General features: G+C 61.9%; 1 protein-coding gene across 3 annotated transcripts; it reads left to right on the forward strand.

Annotated features, from left to right (window-relative positions):
* Positions 1–923: 923 nt before the first annotated feature.
* Positions 924–22046, forward strand: DGKK (diacylglycerol kinase kappa). 3 transcript variants are annotated; one of them, XM_062625810.1, is made up of 30 exons: positions 924–1152; positions 2132–2376; positions 11453–11563; positions 11677–11757; positions 11929–12033; positions 12215–12347; positions 12486–12592; positions 12993–13118; positions 13244–13346; positions 15239–15401; positions 15492–15600; positions 15758–15897; positions 16010–16088; positions 16565–16656; positions 16871–16970; positions 17249–17489; positions 17752–17850; positions 17961–18060; positions 18440–18547; positions 18750–18846; positions 18914–19021; positions 19203–19316; positions 19480–19614; positions 19715–19881; positions 20024–20141; positions 20228–20314; positions 20424–20540; positions 20613–20718; positions 21200–21330; positions 21646–22046. In XM_062625810.1, exons 1-30 carry the CDS (start codon positions 939–941, stop codon positions 21718–21720), a joined length of 3711 nt encoding a protein of 1236 aa, XP_062481794.1. In that variant the 5' UTR covers positions 924–938; the 3' UTR covers positions 21721–22046. The 3 variants fall into 3 exon arrangements, with proteins under 3 accessions (XP_062481794.1, XP_062481795.1, XP_062481797.1); XM_062625811.1 differs by having other exon boundaries at positions 21203–21330; XM_062625813.1 differs by lacking the exons at positions 924–1152; positions 2132–2376 and adding an exon at positions 7217–7585.
* Positions 22047–22165: the final 119 nt, after the last annotated feature.

Consider the following 22165-nt stretch of genomic DNA (forward strand, 5'->3'; position numbering starts at 1 on the left):
GCTCTCTCAGCCTGGCTCCAGAGCAGAGCTGCTCCAGCCCTTGCAGCATCTCCGTGACCTCCTCGGGACTCACTCCCAACAGCTTCACCTCCCTCTCGTGCTGTTGCCCCAGAGCTGGATCAGGACTGCAGGGGGGGGTCTCCCCCGAGAGCAGCAGAGGGACAGGATCCCCTCCCTGAGCTGCTGCTCACGCTCTCAGGATGCAGCCCAGCACATGGAGAGGATTCTGGGCTCATATATTTCGTATGCAAGTGCGTGGAGGTGCCAGTCTGTGTGCTCACTCATGCCTGTTTATGCCTGTGCATATGTGATCGTATGCATGTATGATTGCACGGAGGTAGCACCCCTTGACTGGGGTGTGCGTGCCTGTGCATGTGTGGGCATGTGCACATATGTGTGCATGGCAGCAGTGTGTGCACTCACTCATGCCTGTACACATGCGAGTGTGTGTCTGCACGCATGTTGGCACATGTATGTGCACAGCAGCGTATTTCCTCACCCATGCCTGAGCTGTTCATGCCAATGCATGCAGGGGTGTGTACACATGTATGTGCATGGCCACAGTGTGCGTGCCACCCATGTGCTTGCCCTTGCCAGTGTGGGTGCATGTGGTTTCCCACAGCAGGGGTGTGCATGCTGGTGTCAGCGTGCCATATTCAGTGTGAGCACAGCAGCTGTGCGTGTGCTCACCCGTGCCCATGCTTATGCCTACCCATGCTTGTGTGGGTGCGCACAGCGATCATGCATGTGCGTGCCTGCGCCCGTGTGAGTGCTGCACCTGAGTGTGCGCTCACGCCTGGCCGTGCACATGTATGTGCATGGGCTTACCCACGCCCGGGCCGCGCAGCCCCGCATGTGCGCGGGCATGTGCACACGTATGTGCGCGCCGCGGTGCGTATGCTCTGCCATCCCCGTGCCCGCGTGGGCGCTGCACACGTATGTGCGCGCGGCGCTGCGGGTGCCCGCCCGCGTTCTCGGGGCCGTGCGTGGGCCGCCCGCGCCGCCGCGCGCACCGGAGCAGGCCGGGGCTTGTGGCGCAGGGGCAGGGCCGGGGCCGCCCGCAGAGGCGCATCCCGCGGGGCCGGGGGGCTGCGGGCGGGAGCCGGAGCAGCAGCGACCTTGCACGAGCGGCGGCGGCGCGGGGTGCGCAAGGTGTGTGCGCGGGAGGGGCGAGGGGTGCGCTCCGCCTCCCCCCCTCCCGGGCGTGCTGCGGGATGCTCGGCGGAGACGCGGCACCCGGCAACCCCGAGGTTGGGGGGGGGGGGGGGGGAGAGGCAGGGGGGACCGAGGCCCGCATCGAGGCGGCGTGTGCCCGGGGTCGGGGGAGCGGCAGCGCTGCGGTGCCCTCGCCTCCCACCCCCGAAAAGCTTGTTGCTGCGCGGGGACACGGCAACACGTTTGCCGGCAGCCGCGGGGGGGGGGGGGGAGGGTGTGCGGAGCTGGGGCCGCATGGGGCCGGGCACGGCGCCGTGGGGTGTCCCCTGGCCAGCACTGCACTGGCCAGGCTCGCTCGCCCAGGTAGGTGCCCCCCCCCCGCCCGGTCGCAGCCCCCTTGGCGGGAGGGGTTACAGAGGGGTAATGGCTTCCCCTGCATGCGGGGAGCCCCGCGCCCCCACCCTCTATCCCACCATACCCTCAGCCACCTGCCTGGGACTGGTGACCCACCGGCGTGGGGCCGGGAGATGCTCCCAGCCGTTCCCGGCTGCTGGAGTGGATGGCAGGAGGCAGCTGCTGCTTCTCATGGCCCTCCCCGCTCCACCTCTCCCGATCTCCCCTGGCCACTGAGGGCAGCGCAGCGTCCCGGGGAAGGGCACCAGACTGGGTGCTGGTGCAGGCTGCGGCAAGGGTGGTGCACCCCAATGCCAGGGCATAGGGTGGCCACAGTCTCCCAGGGTGGAGGAAGGAGTGGTGGCATGCCAGGCAGGGTAAGGGAGACTTAGGACACTGAAAAGGTGACAAAGGAAAACTTTGCCTGCAAGAAAGCCACCGAGTGGCGTTCCTGTGCTAGGAGGTGCCTTCTACCATGATTTTGAGGATTGTACCTCCCAATTGGCCAAGCCATAGAGGGTGAAGTTCTGTTCACCCCCTTTCAGGGCTTTTCCTCCATTCCCGTGTGTCCTTGTCCTCCCAGGGCTGTGTCAGGAGCCAGTGGAGCCGAGAGCCAAGCTGGGTGGGAGGATGGCTGAGAAGCTGGTGCCTGGGGACCTGTTCCTGAGGAAGACCCGGGAATCGGTGTCATCCCTGGACTCAGACAAGCTGGCACCCATCTCACCTGAAGCAGGCGGTGAGGAGTCGTCTGACAGCGAGGGCGAGCAGGAAGACAGTTCCCACAAGCTCATCCGGAAGGTGTCCACATCAGGGCAGATGAGGAGCAAGGTCAGGGGCACGGGGGCTTAGGCAAGGGGCTGGCAGGCACCCGGGGTCCCTGCTGAGATCGGAGGTGTCTGTGTGTGTGTGTTTTGTCTGCCCTGGGGTGTAAATCGTTTCCAGGCACTTGCTGCTTGCCGTCCCGCCCCCAGCCAGTGCCCAGGGCAGTGCCAAGAGGGGTCTGGCTCCCTGTACCCAGGGAAGGGCAAACGGGAAAGGTGCAAACCCCACGGTGGCAGGGTCAGCATTGGTCCCCTGGGGCTGTGGAGCATGGATTTTGCATCGCTGTTTGGGGACAGGGTCTCTCATACCCGGACTGCCCCTCCCCCCCGGCAAAGTTGCTTTCATCCCATGTTTACATTCTCTGGTTTCCCCTCACCTGCCCGTGGGCAAAGGACTTTCTCAGGAAGGTTCTGGCCCATGGATGCCCGGGGGCGAGGCTTAAGGCTGTCACGATGCCGTAGGCTCCTGGGATCCTACACCCCGCTGCAGGCACCACGTGTGCAGGGCCGGGTGGGTGGCAGAATGGAGCCGTCATCTTCCCCAGTGCCCCAGATTAATTCGGCTGTGCCAGCTCCCCTGTGGGCCCCAATTGCACAGCCTTCCCTAGATCTGGTCCCCTGTGGTGCTTTGCTGGGTGGATGGGGACACCTCTGAGGTCAGACATAACACTCTTTTGCCTCCTGGATGTTGGCATGAGGGCAGCTTGTGTTGTGTGTATGTAGATTGCTCAGATGAACTATTTTCGTAGGCCCCCCAAAAATACGGGGTGCAGCGCCTGCTGGACAAACGGGAGTGGGTGGCTGTAGGTGTCCACAGTGGGGACAGTGAAATGGATAGGCACCTACTATGTGAATGGCACCTACTGCCTGTAGTGCAGGGGGAGATAACCTGGGCTGAACGACCTGGTGGGAACCATACAGAGGAGGAGGTTTGGAGGGGGGGGCTTTTTGGGGAGGGGGAATGTAGGCACAGCGTGGGAGGATGCTCTGGACAAGTGGTCCCTTTCCATCCACCCCCTGGCATGGAAGCTGTGGTGTGAGTCAAGGCGGTGCCTGCAGTAGAGGGCTCCTGCACTGCAACAGCGGACTCTTGCCCTGGGACCATGGCAGAGCCGCCACACCTGGCTGCCGTCCCCAGCCACTCCTCAGTGGGGTTTTGGTGGCTGCACTGTCCCAGGGCTGGGGGGCAGCCAGGAGCGCTCCACGGGGGATGCAACTGCAGAGCTGGGAGCAGCCTTGGGCTCTGGATGCTGTGGGCATGGAGGGAGCAGCAAGGCTGGGGGAATGGGAGATGCACTGAGTCTAGTGGCAGGTTGGGGCTGCTCAGAGCTGGGGCGAGCTCCCCCCCCCCCCCCCCCCGGCTGGCCGAGGCCTGGCTGCTGTGCCCAGTCTGGCACACTGGCACCAGGGGGACAAAGGGCAATTGCCCAGGAGTGTGGAAGTCCCACACTCCCAACCCGGCACCGTGGGGTTTTCCCACTTGGCAGGAGACATTTCCGGAGCAGGCACTGCTTGGGGGTCTCTTGATGAGTCCCTCCAGCTGCTCGAGGAACGTGCCTCAGTTTCCCCTACTTTTGGAGCAGGCTGGCACCCCCTCTGCTCTCCCCTGGCTGCCAGGTGGGTGCCATGGGCTGTGTTGTGTGAGGGACACAGTGGGAAGTGGGGCCGGTGGGCAGGGTCTTGGGAATGCTCAGTGCTGTGTGTGAGCTCTCAGCACACTCCTGGGTGGGCAGCAGCAGCCACTGGAGTTGGCCACACAGCATTTGCCATGCCAGAGGGATTTGCTGTGCTGCGGAGCACAGAGGATATTGCAGGGAGCCATCGATCCCAGGAAACCCAAGAGAAAAGGGTGGATGGCCAGGCTGTGCAGCAGCAGGACAGGGACACAAGCATCTCTTGAGCTCCCAGACCATGGATCAAAGCCCCTCTATGCCACTGGTAGGTCCAGCCTCACTGGCTGGCAGGGTGTGTGTGGACACAGGCTGAGCTGGTGGCTCCCTGCCCACTGCTGCCCAAATCCTGCCTGCTGCTGGCAATTAACCATGCCAGAGGTGATGCCACCAGTGTGCTGGGGAGGCCGGCAGCATGATGGATGGGCAGGTGAGAAGGACATATCTGGGTTAACAGCCATGGAGCTGGGAGAGAAGAGAGAGGGGTGACAACTGGGCAGGGCTGAAAGCAAGCTCTGCATGTGCTGTTCCCCCCCAGATCTGTTTTCAGTGTCAGGGTTTTCCCTGCAGGTTCCTTTGCGTTGATCTGGATGGGCAGGCTTGCCAGACTGGCTCCTTGCTGGCTGGGCTCCTTCTTTCCCCATGGAGATGAGGATCTTGGGATGCAATTGCTGCTGCCACCTGGGTTGGGATGTCCTTGGCTCATGCTGTGCCATGTCACACATGCTGCCTGTCCCTCTGGCTGTGGCCACTGCTGCCTCTGGAGCAATGGGCAGCACGCGTGCTGTGGCAGGCACCGTTCTGAGCTGCTTCGATACCCTGTGCACTAACACAGGGCTGGGAGTGGGGGGACACACCATTGCTTGAACCCCAGAGACTGGGGTTAATGAGGGAGAGTCTAGTGCCAGGGCTGCAGCTCCTGAGAGATAACCAGGTATCAGGTGGGGGGAAAGAGCACAGAGTGGCAGGCTGGCCTATTTTTTGACCAGTGGTGGTGGTTGGGGTGCTGGAGGGGGTCTATAGGAGCCTGCCATGAAAGGAGGGTGAGAGGGGTAGGGATCCTCATCCCACTGCCCACCCGCACTGACTGGAAGGACCTCAGTCCCTGGTGATGGGAGTGAGCAGCTTCCCCCATGCTGCGGTGCTGCCCAGCCCCATGGGGACAGGAGTGGCTGAGGATCATTTTGGTACCTGCTGAATCCCTCATTCCCCATGTCCCCTCTTCCCACAGATGCCTGTTCTCCCATTCCCTTCTCAAGCCTCCCCATCAATCATGTCTCCCCGCTCCACACCCCCAGCTTGGCTTTCTCTAGGCTGCAATTTTTGGGTGCCACGGGGTGCTTTGTGCTGGCTCGGTGGAGGCGGGAGGCCATTGTGCTCAGTGACAATGATAGCTGCCAGGCGCAGGTGCCCTCACCGGCCTGAATGGCCACAAGATGGATGGGGTCCTGCTGTCTCCCCCTCTTCCTCCTCCTCACCGCAGCCAGGGGCTGCCAGTTGCCTGCGCCAGGTTTTGGGAGCACAGGGCAGAATGTGGGCTATGCCATGGCCCGGCGCTGGTCCTCCTGGGGCTGGGCATGGAGGGAAGGGGCAATGGGAAGGAGGGGGCAGTGCTCTGGGTACAGAACATGGGTGGGGGGCACATCCTGCTCGCGTGGGCCAGGCGAGGCTCCCGGAGCTTCCTCGGTGCAGGCTGAGCGGAGGCGGGAGCAGCCCGGCAGCTCTGCTTGGCTCCGGCTGCGGGGAGCTGCTGTGAGCATCTGCTCGCAGGGTGCCTGCACCAGAGCCGGGGGCCTCAGGCACCAAGTGGGGTAAAGGGGGCAGATGTTCCCACATTCCTGGTGCTAGGGTACATCGCAGCACTTTGTGGGGCTGGGGGAGGCACCAGCATCCTCCCAGGAGGCTGGGGCAGGTCAGTGGTGTGGTTGGTACCCTGAGGCACGAGTGCTCCTGGACCCTGCTGCAAGCACTGGACACCCTGCATGCTCAGGGTGCTCCAGGGATGGGGCGAGCAGTGCCTGTGGGTGTCGGGGTGTTGGGGCCTGGTAGGGTGGGGGCCTGGTAAGGCCATGCTGCAGAGCCCGGCTGTGGGGAGAGCTGCCTGCCAAGGGCCAGATCCTGGCCAAAAGACAAGGAAAGCAAAGCAGGGCCTTTGGGGCCAGGCCTGGAAACCTTCCTGCAGTGGGAGGGTGGCACATGGCTCCTGGGCAGTGAATCATCCTGGCTTGACAGTGGTGAGGGACTGAAGCACCCCTCATATGGGGAGAGGCTGGGAGAGCTGGGACTGTTCAAACTGGAGGGAGGCTGGGGCTGAGTGGTCTCCAGTACTGTGGGTAGATGTTTGGAGGGAAGGGTGCAGCAAAGAGAGAACAGGCTGTTTCCAGTGGTACCCAATGATGAAAACATAGGAAATTGCATGTGGACACAAGGAAACACTATCGTGAGACTGGTCAAACGCTGGCACAGACTGCACAGAGAGGCTGCGGAATCTCCATCCATAGAGACACTCAGAACCCACGGGCTGAGCATCTCCACAATGCTGGGCAGCTCCTGGTGACCACCCCCAGCTCCAACCCCAGAGCTCCCTGCTCCATGGCCACCTGGCACCAGAGCCCAACTCCACCCCAGCCATGCCCTTCATTGCTCCCTGGCTGGTGGCATGTGTCCTACCAGGGGATGGTTGGGGTTCTGGCCAGTCACTGAGTCACCTCACACAGTGGGACCATACTGCAGGGCACAGTGAGGTTTCCTGGGGCCGAGGCTCCAGGGGAGGTTGCAGGGGAGGCCAGGCTTGCTCTCCCTGATCAGAGCTTGCCAAGCCGGTGCCTGGGGTGCAAAGATAGCCCCAGCGCTGCCTGCCAGCTGCTTGTGAGGTTCCCCAGGAGCTCTGCCCTCTCCTGGCTCACACTTCCCATTGTGCGAGCACTGCCCTTGCCTGCTGGTGCTGCTCAGGATGGTAGGACTGAGGCAGGCGCAGGGTGCCACTGGCAGGATGCTCAGTGACCAGCGTGGCTGTAGATAGGGAAGCACAAGCTCGTTTCTAAAAAGCAGCTGAAGGGTGTGACTGCTGGAGGATGAGGTGCAAGGGGGGTTGCCTTTCTGGGGGCTCCTTCCCTCGCTCCTCTCCTCTTGGTTGATCCTCCATCCCCTTCTGATGGCCTGAGCGGTGTCTTGTGGCACCACAAAATGGCAAGTCAGGACTGGTACTGAAATTTACTTTCAAGGATCCCCCCCAGCACTGGGAAGGGGGATTTGGGGTCCTGCAATGGCAGCAGGTTACATCCTTGAGAAGTGCAGATGCTGTTGAGCCTGCAGAGCCATAGCACCCCCCAGGGACTGAACTCCCGGAAGAGGTCTGCCATATCTGCAAAGCCTGATAAGGTTTCCAACTGACTCCAGCACACAGGGTGCCCAGCAGATCCTTGTGACCCAACGACTCTGCCCTGCTGCCCTGGCCCTGGTGCAGGCTGAGGGATGAGCTTGTGCCTGGCAGGCTGCTGCGCTTGAAGCAGGGTAGCTGCCTGGGATGATGCTGGTGTGATGCAGGTCAGTGCATTGGTGGGTGTTGGGTCCCCCCTCCTCCTCCCTGGGTGAGGCAATGTGTTGCCATGTGGTCAAGCAGATCCCATCAGGAGTGGTGTAGGGCTGCAATCCAGGTGGGGCACCAGTGTGGTACCAACCAGCCGAATGTGCCAGCATTCCGGAGTAACAGCCTTCCTGGCTCTGTTCCAGCAGCTCCTTTGCTGTCCAAGCTGATTCCAGTGGGAAAACCCTCTTGGCCCAGCTGTGGCCAAACCTGGATGCACTACAGTCTCTTCCGGGGGACAGTGGTTGCAGAGCTGGGACAGTGGGGTTGGGGTTCGAAGCTGCATCCCGGGGCTGAGGGAAGAGCCAGTGCTTAGGGGTGCGCTGTGGCCTGGAAGAAACCCTGCTGGGGTGCGCTGCCAAGCATGCAACCAGCCCATGAATGTGTTGGCCCCTGGGGACCAGCCCAGGCCTGGGGGCACGGTGCTGGGGACCTGCTGCCCTCCTGGGGTACTCTCAGCTGCATACCTGCTGAGGCCCCGATGCCACTTGTTCTCCACCGGCTTTGGTAGAGCAGGAGATGACGTTTCCATCCCTGACTCTGCCACCTTACCCTAAGTCTCTGAGCCCCGCTGTTGCTGGCTACATCCCAGGTAGGGCTGAGCCTCCCAGGCTGGGCACAGGAGGGAGGGTGCCTGAGATGGGGCAGGGGAGGGCTGGGGCAGAGCCCCACTGTGAGAACTGCCCTCGAGCTGGTGCTAGGCAGGTTGCCCATAGCTCTGGGCACCAGTATGGTGCCTCTGGGATGGAGCCAGTGCTGGCTCTGCTGTGACTCCCTGCAGTGATGGTTGGGGCTCACTGGCTATGAAAGCTGTATCTGGGGCGAGCAGAGGGGCCAGGGCTCGGTCTGGGGCATGGGGAACACGGGGCCATGTGGTGCCCAGTGCAGAGCTCCCACCACAGTGCCCAGGGGCTGTCGTGTGCCCCAAAGCTCTCCAGGAGGAAGAGGCAGCCTCTGCCCTGTACTACGGGTGCGAGGGCTCCTGCTCCTAGGAGCTATAGAGCACCTGATAGCCACTTGCTATAGGGGATTGTACTACTGCGGTGACCCTGGAGCCCTGGCTCTTCCTGCGAGGCAGCCAGAACAGCAGGGCCATGCCATCCCGTCAAGTCTCACCCTTTGCTCCCCAGAGCGCTGGCCTTTGCCTTCCCCTCCCTTTTCTTGTTCGAGGAAGGGAATCGCCAGGCTCGCTCAGTGCTGCCCCCACAGCGGGCCGGGTCTGCCGGTGGCCTTGGCCTTGGTCCCCTCCCCGTCTCTAGTGCCAAAAGAAGGGGTCCAACACTGCTGAGCCACTGGGGAGCTGCTCTTGGCACATGCTCCTGGCTGAGACACACAGGCGGGCGGGTGCAATGATACCCCAAAACGGCACCTCAGGCAGTGTGACTCTTGTGCCTGCCCCGGCGCCACAGCACTGCCAGGCTGTGTGACTCGGTCTGGAGAGGGGAGCTGCCTCGTTTTCCCAAGGAGGAAGCTGGCTGGCCCCCACTGGTGCGGATCCAACCAGCACTGTGGGGGACAGAGGCTGGTGGATGGCCAGCCATGAGTATAAGGGATTGTGCAGCGTGATGCTGTGCATGGTGGAGCAAGAGGGCTCGGCCTTTGCTGCCATGCCTGGGGCACCCCAGGCATGTGTTGGGAAGCACTCAAGGGTGGATGTGGGGAGAGGTGCCATCCAAGCTTCTCTGCACAGGTTTGCCACCCCATACCAGGATGCTGGTGGTTAGTTAGTCTGCACTGGGGGAAACTGAGGCACATTCCCTCCATAGCCACAACACTGTCATAAAACTCTAATGGGTGTCCTGGTGGAGGTGGTGGGGCTCTGCCTTTCAGGCTCTGCACTATCCTAGGGCTGCTGCAGTGCTGGCAGCCATATCCCTGTCCTGGGAACGGCCAGGACTTCCACTTCCTGGGCCTGGGAGAAGTTTTTGCTGGCTGCCAGAAGGAATTGCAGTAGCAGCACTGCTGGGAGCATTTCAGCTCCAGCCCTTCACAGGAGGTGATGCTGCATCCCCAGGCAGCATTCCTGGCTCCATCCTGCCACCTGTGTGGCCTCGGCCCCAGCTAAAGCTGAGTTCCCATGCCCTGCTGTTCCTTATCATCACGGGCTCCCTAGTGCCTCTTCTCTCTGTCACATCCTGCCTGTCCTTTGCAGCACCAAAAGCAATGACTGTAGCAAACCCAGAGCCTGTGCCTGTATCCACTCCATGGCAAACAGCAGCAGTAGAAGTGGTATTTGTGGCTGGATTCCAGATGGCTGAGGCAGGACCCTTCCCTGCCTCCTCTCAACATGTGGCAGGGAATGCTAGGGTGCATGGGTTGTATGTGGATTTTGGGGTCACAGGTGGACCCCCTGCAAAGCTGTGATCCCCTTGCTGGCTGTGCTGCAGCCTGTGCTCAGGGCAGCTCTGGGCTCACCATCTCCATATGCTCTCACAGCCAAGGGGCTGGGGAGGCAATGCATTGGACCCCTGGGGTGTGCTGGCACAGGGAACACCAGGGCTGTTTGAACCTGTACCTGGGCATAGCAGTGCTGTACCGGCACTGGCAGGCAGCGTGGGCACCAGCCACAGTCAAGCCCTGCACCAGTCCCGGGGGACAAAGTGTTAATAGCAAGTGATAAAGGATTAAAATATCCCTCTCGGAAACTGGGGCTGCAGGCTGGAAGGGAGCTGGGGACATCCTGGTGCATACCGTGGGGGCTGCAAGAGAGCTGGGGACAACCTGGTGCATGCCCCGGGGGCTCAGAGGGGAGCTGGGCATCTGGGGGAGTCAAGGCTCGAGGAGCACCCCAGGTGGGGTTTTGGCTCTTTTGTCACCTTGAAGGCTTCTGCTATTCCTGATGCTTAGGCCATCACATTAGGAGCTGTGGGTCAGTGGGTTGGTGCTGAGGCCAAGGTGTGTTTGCAGGCTGGTGGGTGCCTGGGTGCTGCCTCTCGCAGCATGTAGCCAGGCACAGGAGTGCAGAGGCCCAGGAACACTGCTCTCTCACCATGCCCTCTGTGCCCGCTGCCGGTTTTCCTTTTAACGTGCCTTGTCACTGTGCGCTGGGCTCCAGCAGAGCCGCTGTTGTGGCTAATTGCAGAGGAGCAGCGGGATGGAGCTGCCGGGAGTGTTCGGAGGAGATAGAAAGACAAGGAGCTGCCAGAGCATCTCTGCCACCCGCTCGGCACCCGCCACACACTCATTAGCTGAGCCTTGTAAACACCCTGAGGGGAGGGGAAACACCGGCCGGTGCCGCGGATGGGGAGGGCAGAGGCCGGTGGGTGCGCTGCCTGCCGGGGCTGCCCTCGGCCTTGCCTTGTCCCCTGCAGGGCCGGGCTGGGCTGGCTGTATCGCGGCTGTCTGCTCCCCCGCCCAGCAGCGGCTGGGGCCACGGTGCTCGGGTGCTGTCCTGTCTGCTCGGGGGCAGTGGTGTCCCCTCAGAGGCAGCTCTCCCAGCTACAGCTCTGCACTTGGCTTCTGGGGAGCTGCAGCAGGTAGAGAGTCCCTCAGATGCTGCTCTGGGGATGGGGAGGAAGCAACCAGCAGCAGTGGCTCTGTGCTGCTGGAGACCTCCAACTGGCAGTACTGCCATGCCCAGCAGCATCCTCCCATTTCACAAGTGCTCAATGCCCAGGGTATGGCAAGTGGTGGATACATCATTTACTCTGCTACATCCAGCAGAGTGTCTGGGAATGCTAGTGTCCTAGCATCCCCAGAATGTCCCGTTGGTGCTCTGGGCACTGCTTAGCTCCTGGGGACCCAGGGACTGGTAGCACTGGGTTGGGTGGGGGTGGCTTCGGGTGCCCTGGAGACTGCAGGAGCTCACGACCCTGTGGTCTCTGCAGAAGAGCGTGAAGGAGGGGCTGTTGCTGAAGCAGACAAGCTCCTTCCAGCGGTGGAAGAGGCGATACTTCAAACTGCGGGGCAGGACGCTCTATTATGCAAAGGATGCCAAGGTGGGCTGGGGACATGCTTCCGGCTTGCCCAGCCAGGGGGTCTGAGGCTGTGAGCCCCGGGAGGAGCCCATAGTCCTGCCTGGTGGACTGGGGCACCGGTTTCTCCCCTGCAGTCGCTGATCTTTGACGAGGTGGACCTCTCCGATGCCAGCGTGGCTGAGACCAGCACCAAGAACATCAACAACAGTTTCACGGTGAGGCAGGCACAGGGCTGCTGCTTGAAGCCTGGCAGAGCCATGGGGCACCCCACAGCATAGCCTCATGCTCCTGGAGGTGGCTCTGGAGGCGGCATGCTGGGGTTTGCTGGGGGGTGGCTGGCTGCATGGTGGCTTTGCATGGGGACATGGGGACAGTGGCTGCTGCAGGTGATCACGCCATTCCGGAAGCTTATCCTATGTGCGGAGAACCGGAAGGAGATGGAGGACTGGATCGGCGCCTTGAAATCTGTCCAGAAGTGGGAGATCCATGAGGTGATGTTGGCAAGGGGCTGCACTGGTGCTTGTCTGCAAGTGGGTACCTGTCAGGAGCCTTTGGCTGCTGAACAGGAGCTGCTGTCCTTGGTGCAGCTGCAGGAAGCACAGGAGCTGGGAGGGAAGGAGGGAGTGCTGGGGGTTCCCATGGGACTGAGGGGCAGGGCTGTGCCCCACGCAGGCCACGCAGTTCAACATGGAGCACTTCTCGGGCATGCACAACTGGTACGCCTGCTCCCATGCCCGCCCCACCTTCTGCAATGTGTGCCGTGAAGCTCTTCCGGGGGTCACCTCCCATGGCCTCTCCTGTGAAGGTCAGTGCCAGGGTCCAGCTGGGGTTGGGCTGGGGGCCCCCTCCAAGCCTGGCCTGGAGCAGGAGGGATATGGGGTGATATCCACTGGCCGCCATCACTGGCATCCCATGGGGACCATCACTGCTATCCCCCATGCAGTCTGCAAGTTCAAGGCACACAAGCGCTGCGCTGTCAGAGCCACCAACAACTGCAAGTGGACAACCTTGGCCTCCATTGGCACTGAAATCATCGAGGATGAGGATGGGGTAAGCTGGGGAGTCTCCGCAGGGGACTCTGGCAGGACAGAGCCACCAGCAGAGCTGGCCTTGTTTTGCCCCCACATCAGGATCCAGGGGACCCTGTCACCTAGCTGTCCTCTGCACTCTGTGGCCTCTGGGCTTGGCTGGTGGGGACATGGCCCAGGGACACCTCCTCCACCCCCCAACATCCTAAAGGAAAAACCGCTCTCCATGTCTGCCACCTGCAGACTTTTGCTGAGGACAGCCTTGCCCTGCCCCACACGTTGGCAGCTGCAGGGCAGGGATGAGTGGGAATGGGGGGGACCTGGAGCTGCCTGGTCCTGCTGTGGGGACTGTCCCCTGGGTGCTGCTGTCCCTCGGATGTAGCGGTGGCCAGTGCTGTGCTGCTGGTGACCCTTTTCTGCAGGTGGCCATGCCCCACCAGTGGCTGGAGGGGAACCTGCCCGTCAGTGCGCGCTGTGCTGTCTGCGACAGGACCTGCGGCAGCGTCCGGAGGCTGCAGGACTGGCGGTGTCTCTGGTGCAAGGCCATTGTAAGGATGTGTCCATCCCAGTGGCCACCCTGCCCCTCCTGGGTGCATCGCTGGGGAAACTGAGGCTGGGGGCTTTGGTGCCACAACCCGTAGCTCTGCTGATGCACTTGTCTCTGCATCCCCAGGTTCACAGTGCCTGCAAGGAGCTCTTTGGCAAGAGGTGCCCTCTGGGCCAGTACAAAGTGTCCATAATCCCGCCGACAGCCTTGAACAGCATTGATTCAGACGGTGAGTCATGGAGAGGATAGGGCTGGGCTGCGGGTGGAGAGGGACAGCCTGTTTGGGATAGGGCTGTGAGCTCTCTGAGCCTCTCTACAGGCTTTGATCTGTGTCAGTAAGCCTGCTTTCCTGTGGGGCACCAGGAATATCACCATCAGTAGGCTCCAGAATCAGTGTCCATCCCAGCCGCACCTTTGGTGTAAGGGTTGCTTGTTGCCCTCTGCTCTATCCTGGGGCTGTGGGGTTGGAACCTGTCTCTGGTGTGTGGCTTCAGTTGCTTCTACCAGGCTGACTCTCACAGTGGCCCTGACCATGGTCCCTCCATGGTCAGTGGCACCAGCCCTGGGGCACTGATGTGGGGTGCCCCACTTTGCACCCCAGTGGTTCAGCACCTTGCAGGGGAGGATGAAGTCCTCACTTCTGTCATTTCTTCGTGTCTGAACCTCGCTGGGCTATTGGTAGTGCAAAGCACAGCTTCTTCCCCCCCCCCCCACTGTGGCTAGTGCAGGATGCTGGGGGAGAAGCAATGGGCAGACCTGGGGTTCCCCCCCGCCATTCCCACACCCTCTCTAGAGGGGCCCAGTAGCCTCTGCCAAGCGAAATCTGTTCTGCTCTGGATATTTTTCCTCATTCTTTAATAGTTTTCACTGCTCGCCTCAGCTGGTGGCTCATCTGCTGCTTCTTACTCATCAGGTGCTGTCAGGGTAACCATCACGCGGCTGCTTCTCTGGCTCCCAGTGCTGCTTGTAGCTCATTGCAGTAGCATCTCTGCCTGGTGCCTCTCCTGAGGCTGGTGTGGCTGCGATGACCCCAGCTTTGTTGCAGAGCCATGCCATCATGGTCCCCTCGTCCTGCAGTGGTGTCCCTCAGCATGGGTGCCGCTGGTGCAGGCTCCACCGGGCAGCCGCACTCTGACTCAGCAGCCCCCAGTGTTTCCCTTTGCCAATCGGCTCCAGCCAGGCTGGGAGCAGAGATTGCGCCAAGCCAGGCCGTGCTGGACCAGCCGGTGCTGAGCTGAGGGATGCTGCTCCCAGGTGGTGGAGGCACCGGGGGTCCCAGTCAAGGGCCTCCTTGTGGGGCTGGTGCTGCTGGCAGTGAGGGCTGATGCAGGATCCCTATCGCAGGATCCCTGTCGCAGGATCCCTGTCACAGGATCGCCCAGTGTGCCTAGGGCACAAGCCAGTGGGCACTGGCCCATGCCCCGGTATGGCCAAGATGGGCTGGAGCAGAGCATGTCTGTGAGCCAGCTCTGAGCCTCCTCTGCATCGGGCACATTTCATTCCCCATCTCATTTCTTTAAAAGCACGATGCTGGCTGCCAAGCTTCCTGAGGGTTCTGAATCACACCCACCCCACCGGAGTCCTGGCTGAGCAGGCGGCAGAGCTGGGGGTGTCAGCAGCCCCCCAGGCTGTGGCTGGTCCCCTGCAGTCATGCCAGCTGCTGGTGCCACCTCTGGGAGCACCACTCCTGGTGGGAGCATGTCCTGCTCCCTTCTGGGCTTGCTGGGTTGGTCACAGATAGGCTGTTGGCACGATGTGATACTGACTCTCTTGTGTGCCCACCGCCACTGCCCGTTAGGGAGTGGCAGCCAAGGGACGTGAATCAGCTTGGTGACACATTTGTGCCTGAAGGGACAGTGATGGAGCAGGAACCTAGTTTGGATCTGCCCCAGCACTAACCTTGCCCATCCGTAGCTCCATCCCTGCTCCCATTCACAGTTCCACCTCTTAATCTTCCACACCTTGTCATCCCCTGGGCAACCCCAGTTGCTGTCCCTCCTGCCCGACCCCAGCACCCTGCAGAGGGGTGCAGCACAGTCAGTATGTCCATGTGGCCTCTGCTCTCTGGAGGCACCTCTGTTAGCCGGGGCTGGGGCTTATGTGCTCTCGGGCTCGCTGCAGGTTTCTGGAAGGCCACATGCCCCTCAAGCTGCTCCAGCCCGCTCCTGGCCTTCGTCAACTCCAAGAGCGGGGACAACCAGGGCGTCAAGTTCCTACGCAAATTCAAGCAGTTCCTCAACCCAGCCCAAGTCTTTGACCTCATGAATGGGGGCCCACACCTGGGGTAGGTTCTGGGCTGGGTGGGGCGGGGTGGCTGGTGGGGTGCTGCAGGCACCCAGCTCAGCTGCAGCCCTGTCTCTTCTCCCTGCACCAGGCTGCGCCTCTTCCAGAAGTTCTCCACCTTCCGGATCCTGGTGTGTGGGGGGGATGGCAGCGTGGGCTGGGTGCTCTCTGAGATCGATGCCCTGGGCCTCCACAAGCAGGTGAGTGGGAGTGCCCGCCGTGGCTGGCATGAGCCAGCCCCAGCCCCGCTGTGGCCAGGAGCCACCAAATGCCCTGGGGCACTGAGAGCGATGGGTACGGCAGCACTTCCTTGTCGCAGGAGCTGCTCTGAAAGCTCAGTCCCATCCCTCTCCGCAGTGTCAGCTGGGCGTCCTGCCTCTGGGCACTGGCAACGACCTGGCACGGGTGCTGGGCTGGGGCAGCCTGTGCGATGACGACACCCAGCTGCTGCAGATCCTCGAGAAGCTGGAGAGAGCCACCACCAAGATGCTGGACCGGTGAGCATGGCACGGGGCACGTGCCGCTCTGCTCCTGCCCAGCCTTGGCACCTCGCGTGTCCCTGTGTGTGGCGCCGGGAGATGGCGGGCAGCCGTGGTCTCTGCTTGGCAGGTGGAGTGTGCTGACCTATGAGGTGCCCAAGCAGTCTCCCCTGGCGCTGAAGGACGAGAATGGGGACTCCAACATCCAGGTGGGCACCACCAGGGGGCGGGGACTTGAGATAGGCAGGGTAGGCTGGGGGCAGGTTCCCATTCACCCAGTCAGCCGATGGGGGAGCACACAGAGTGGGATTGCACAGGGAGAGCTGACGCCAGGGGTCCTTGGAGACCAGGGCTGAGGGAACTGGCAGCTGGCTCCATGTGGTGATGACATGAGTCTGGCAGGTGTCAGCCTAGTAATTGTGGTGCTTGGGGGAGGGCAGCAGGGTGAGGCAGAGCTGGCCTTAAACTGGCAGGTTGTTCTGGACTCGTCCCTGTGCTCCACCTTCACCCCTTGCCTCAGTTTCTCTCCTGCTGTGGCTGAGCATCCCTTTTGCCTGGCAGTGTGGGCATGGCAGAGCAGGGCTGCTCATCCCTGTTCCGGGGCTGGCTGGGCAAGGCTCTGTCCTGGAGCAGGACACCAGGCTGGGTGTCATGGCTCCAACTGTTTTCTCCTGTCCCACCCCAGGCTCAGATCTCCCACTATGCTGACTCTGTTGCCTTCCACCTGGCCAAGATCCTGGAGTCAGACAAGCACTCGGTGGTGATCTCCTCTGCAAAGTAAGGAGGGGGGTGGTGATTGGGGTGCTGGAGAACCCCACTGTGTCCCCAGCGGTGCTGAGCCCCACCACCAGTGGCTGCCGGTAGCACCGGTGCCAGGCAGATCATGCTGGCACTGCCCCCCTAGTGCAGGGGGCATTACCCTGGGGCAGCCCCCTGGCTGTGCTCAGCTGTGGCATGCCCCTTCCCACCTTCCAGCTGCTTCCCCCGGCAGGTTCCTCTGTGGCACCGTCAATGACTTTGTGGCCGAGGTTGGGCGTGCTTACAAGAGGGCAACAGAGAACAAGCAGGAGGCAGAGATGATGGCACGAAAGGTGGGTTGTAGGGGAGGTGGCTGAAAGACAGGGTGATGCTGGGGGGCACAGCCCATGCAGTGGAAGGGCTGGTGGGGTCTGCTCTGGTGGCCGGTGCCCTTGCTGTGCATGCAGCAGGGTGTGCTGTGCCTGGGGTACCCAGACACTCAGAGTCCCCAGTCAGGCATGCAGCGCCTGGGCAAAGACGGGATGCCAGCACTCAGGGTGCCCAGGAAGCACCCACCCTGTTGGGGAGATGTGGCTTTGTGGCAGGGTGCTGAGCTGGCGGCATCCTGCAGTGTGCCATGCTGAACGAGAAGCTGGACTCACTGGTGCGGGAGCTCAGCGAGGAGGCTCAGGCTGTCGTGGTCCCTGAGGGAATTGCGCACGCCACCCCTGCTGACACCAAGGACCAGGAGAAGGGTGGCAGCTTCAACCCCAGCCCGGTGCCGCGCATCTTCAAATCCAAGGAGCAGCTCATGCTGCGGGCAAACAGCCTGAAGAAAGCCCTGCGGCAGATCATCGAGCAGGCGGAGAAAGGTGAGGGGCAGCAAGTGGCTTGCATGGGGCTGCGGAGCCACCCCAGGCTAGTGCCAGACCCCTGCCTTGGTTTCCCCACCTGAACACTTGAGGTGGCAGCAGTGCTGTGCAGTCCAAGGGCATCAACCCTTCTCCAGTGCTTGGCCTGGCCGATGGAAGTCCTCAGCATGGGGCAGAGCCCACAAGGCTGACCCAGGGAGGGTGCATGGGGAGGGCGCACAGGGCTGCCCAGACTCACTGTCATGCCCCTTTTCACATCCAGCTGTGGATGAGCAGAACAAGCAGACCCAGGCCTACCAGGGCAGCATGGGCCCCAGCAAGAACAGTTCAGAGGAACTCAACAAGGAGGAAGAGAGGCTGAGTAAGATGCCAATGGGACATGTGTTTTTTTTGGGTGGAATGGGGGTGCGCTGTGGGATGGGCTCAGAGTAAGAGCCAGTTCAGCAGCTGCCTTCTCTCCGCCTTGGCCAGGCTCCCGGCGGGAGACGGTGACCTCTGCATCTTCCTCTGTCATCCTGGACCGGTCGGACAACTTTGGCAGCTTGCAGTTCCCTGAAGACCCCAGTGTCCTGTGAGTCTGGGGCCATGTCCCACTGGGGACCCTTGCCCACCCTTGCTCCCCGCTGTGGGGTGGGAGCAGAGCTGGGACCATGCTGCCTCCTGGATGTGGCCACTGGGACATCCTCTGCCCACAAGTGTGGCACCCCTGGTGCCCAGGCCTCCCTGCCTGGTGCAGGATCTCTTGCTGCTAGCCCCATGGCCAGCACCGTGCTCATGCTGGGAGCTCTGAGCTCTGGGTGCTGCTTCAGTCAGGCTTCCCAGTGCCAGCCCCTCCAGGAGCTCACACCATAGCTCCAGTGGGTTCATACCCTGTCCCCTGGTGCCAGCCCCACGGGTGTCTGTGATGTGCAGCTGCCACCCAACCCGCTTACCCCATCTGCTGCTTTCAGCCACTTCTCAGAGAAATGCGTCATGAATAACTACTTTGGCATCGGCCTGGATGCCAAGATCTCCCTGGAGTTCAACAACAAACGGGATGAGCACCCCAAGAAGTGCAGGTTGGCTGGATCAGCCCTGGAAAAATATATGCCTCTGGTTCCTGGGTGCCCGCAGCAGGAGGGGCTATTAGGGTGCCAGGAGCCATGGGGCTGGCTCAGGGCTGATGTTGCCTGGCTGGGGACCCCTTCCTGCAGCAGGTTTCCCACCTGCACCCAGCAGGAGGGAGCTCAGCCCCTCCCACTGCCCTGCTTCACCCTGCAGTAGCCGCACCAAGAACATGATGTGGTACGGGGTGCTGGGCACGAAAGAGCTCCTGCAGCGCACCTACAAGAACCTGGAGCAGCGGGTGCAGCTGGAGGTATGGGTCTGGGGCACAGGGAGTGGGTGGGGGGCAGCGGCCCCCCAAGCTCAGCCCTCTCTTGCAGTGCGACGGGGTGCCCATCTCGCTGCCGAGCCTGCAGGGCATCGCGGTGCTCAACATCCCCAGCTATGCAGGGGGCATCAACTTCTGGGGAGGCACTAAGGAGGACAATGTGAGTGCCAGTGCTGTGGAGCTGGGAGAGCGGCATGATGTCCTTCCCATGGACCCAGGGAACCTCAGAGCCCTCAGGCAGGAGCCTAGGATGTCCCTGCCTCAGGCACACACATGGGGGGAAAATCTGGGTCCCAAGATGAGCCCAATCTGGGAGTCTCACTTGTACCGGTCCTCTGCAGAACTTTGGGGCTCCATCCTTTGATGACAGGAAGCTGGAGGTGGTGGCCGTCTTTGGTAGCATCCAGATGGCCGTGTCCCGGGTCATCAACCTCCAGCACCATCGCATTGCGCAGGTAGGGGCAAGGGTCCCTGCAGGACCTGCATGGTGCTGGACACTTTTGGGGCACCAGCTGAGTTCCTGGCTGGCACTGGCACTGCACTGGGAGGCTGCGCAGCCGTTGAAGCCAGTGGAGCAGTGCTGGCTGCGCTGCCAACCCCAGGCTCTCTGCCCCACAGTGCCGTGTGGTGAAGATCACCATCCGGGGGGATGAGGGTGTCCCTGTGCAGGTGGATGGAGAAGCCTGGGTTCAGCCACCTGGCATCATCAAGATCCAGCACAAGAACCGAGCCCAGATGCTGACGCGGGACCGGGTGAGCACAGCTTGGAGTTGCACAGCCCATGGAGGGGGGCTGTGCTGGGACACAGGGAGGTGCAACAGGCTGAGTGAGGGGCCATCTCCACCCCTCACAGGCATTTGAAAGCACTCTGAAGTCCTGGGAGGACAAACAGAAGGGGGAGAGTTACCGTGCGGCTGCGCGGCCGCGGCTCAGCTCCCAGCAGTCCATGGAGTACCTGACAGAGGAGGAGAGCAGCCTCTTGCAGCAGGTCTCGCGGGTGGCCGAGACCCTCATTGCCAGGTCCGGCCATGGGACAGGTGATGTGGTGGCCATGGGGCAGGGGACATTTGCTGCGGCGCGGCCACCCACAGCTCCAGGGGTTTGTGTCCTGATGCCATGCTGCCCAGGGAGCCCCAGCAGCTCCAGCCCCTGTCTCCCACAGGATCCATGAGGCAGCCAAGGCTCACAAAGCTGTGGAGCAGGAGCTGGCACATGCTGTCAACATCAGTTCCCTGGCACTGAGCGAGGCCCTCTCCAACAAAACTGCGGGCCCTTCGGAGGTGAGCTGGGGCTAGGGGTGCAGGACAACCTCTGCCCAGCCAGCCCGGGCCCTGCCATTCATGGGGTCACCCCTCCTGGCCCCCAGTTTCTCAGCAGGAACATGGCTGTGGAGGTGGTGCTGAGCATCAAGGAGCTGTACACTGAGACCAGGGCATTCCTGGAGGGGAAGACGGTGAGTGGGGTGCCGGTGAGTGCCCCGAGTCCCCAGTGCAGGAGCCTGCGTCCTGCACTGGTGCCTCTGGAATGGCAGCAGAGCTGGGCACAGTCCCTGTTGCCCGCAGCTGGACTCACCGCAGGAGGAGGAGACACTGCACGGGCCCCTGGGCGTGCTAGGCCAGGAGCTGCAGCGGCTGCTGGACATCCACTGGCTGGGGCCCATCGTCCACCCTGCTGAGGAGGTGGGTGCACAGGGGCCGGGAGAGAGGCGGCCCCAGGGGCTGCAGCACCCCGCTCAGCCTGGCCTCTTGCAGGAGGGTGCCAGCAGCACCAACAAGGGCAGCTTCAAGCTTCGCCTCAACATTCCCAAGCCCAGGAAGGACAAGGTGCAAAAGCAGAAGACCAACAGCGTGCTCCCAGGTAAAGCACGTGCAGCACATGCTGGTAGGGACCCCTACATGCCATCGCCTTCCTGTCCTGGGCATGCTGTGGAGATACCCTCTGGGAGGGGGACAGGGCATGTCCTGGCTGGCTGGGGATGTCCTTTGTCATCAACAGCCCCATAGACCTTAGTTTTTCTGCTATTGGACATATGGAGCCCCCGGCCCTGTTACTCCACCACCACTGCAAGGGGGAGAAGGGGCTGTGGAACAGCTCAGCCCTTTGGGTAAGTCTGTGCCCCAGGGCTGGGAGGCTTGTCAAGGGGGAGATCCTGAGATGCTCTGCAGGTAAGCTAAGGAGAGGAGGAACCTCACCAGCTTGAGCTATGGCTGCAGCCCTGCCAGGGTTGGAGGAGGGATACTGGCTGCAGCCTCCCCCACTGCTGCCCTCAGTGCATGCTCTGCTATATCCCGCTGCCTCACCGGGACCCATCCACCTTTGTGGTTTTCCTCCCTGCTAGCAGACAAGTGGGGCTCCGAGGAGGTGGCAGCTTGGCTGGAAGCGCTCGGTTTAGGGGAGTACAGAGACATTTTTATTCGGCATGACATCCAGGGCTCTGAGTTGATCCTGCTGGAGAGGAGAGACCTGAAGGTACAGCCCTTCTCATGCACTGCTTGCTTGGCTGGCATGCAGGGGGTGGGAGGAGGGAAGCAGGCTGGCCCTGGATATCCAGCTTGCAAGGCTCTGAACACCCATACCAGGATCACCAGCACCATGCCTGCTGCTGCTGCACCCAGGCATGGGGACATGCGCGTAAGAGGACAGAAGGCTTCTAGCAAGGACCATGCTCTGGCAGGGAGCATGGGGAGAGCTGGGCATTGCAACCTTGTCCTCCACACTGCAGCTTGCCCATGGCAAGGGCTGGTCCCCTATGAGCACATCAACAGCCCTCTCTCCTCCCTGCAGGACCTAGGCATCACCAAAGTGGGCCACATGAAGAGAATCCTCCAGGCCATTAAGGAGCTCAGCAACCCACCCTAGGCCATGCCGTGTGCTACCCCTAGGGACCAGGGGTCGGGCAGGGAGGTGCAAGGTCCCTGCTGTGCCCCGTGCGGTTGGAGCACCCCTGCTTGCCTTGCTTTGCTTGTTCATCCCCCAGTGTCCCTGAAACTGCTGCTTCTCCGCAAGCCGGTGGGGCTGGAAACACTGAAACTAAGGTCTAACCTCCCATCCAGGCCCTGGCAGCATCACTAGAGGAGCTGGGGCTGCCACGTGTGCCCAAGCTGGGGCCAAAGCAGAGATTCCCCTTCCCCATGTGGGTATTTAAGCTGTGTAAATATCTGGAGAAGAGACACTCGTTGCTGCTGCTCATGTAGTCTCATTACTGAGGGGAAGGCAGGGGGGTGGGGGTGAAGACCCTTCCATCCTTCACCCCTCAGCTTCCTGCTCCACATCATGCAACTAGCCCCCAGCCCCTGCCCCAACC

The sequence above is a fragment of the Pezoporus occidentalis genome, unplaced genomic scaffold, assembly GCF_034315485.1.
Source record: "Pezoporus occidentalis ecotype Australia unplaced genomic scaffold, CSIRO_AGI_Poc_V1 ctg283, whole genome shotgun sequence".
Taxonomy (NCBI): domain Eukaryota; kingdom Metazoa; phylum Chordata; class Aves; order Psittaciformes; family Psittacidae; genus Pezoporus; species Pezoporus occidentalis.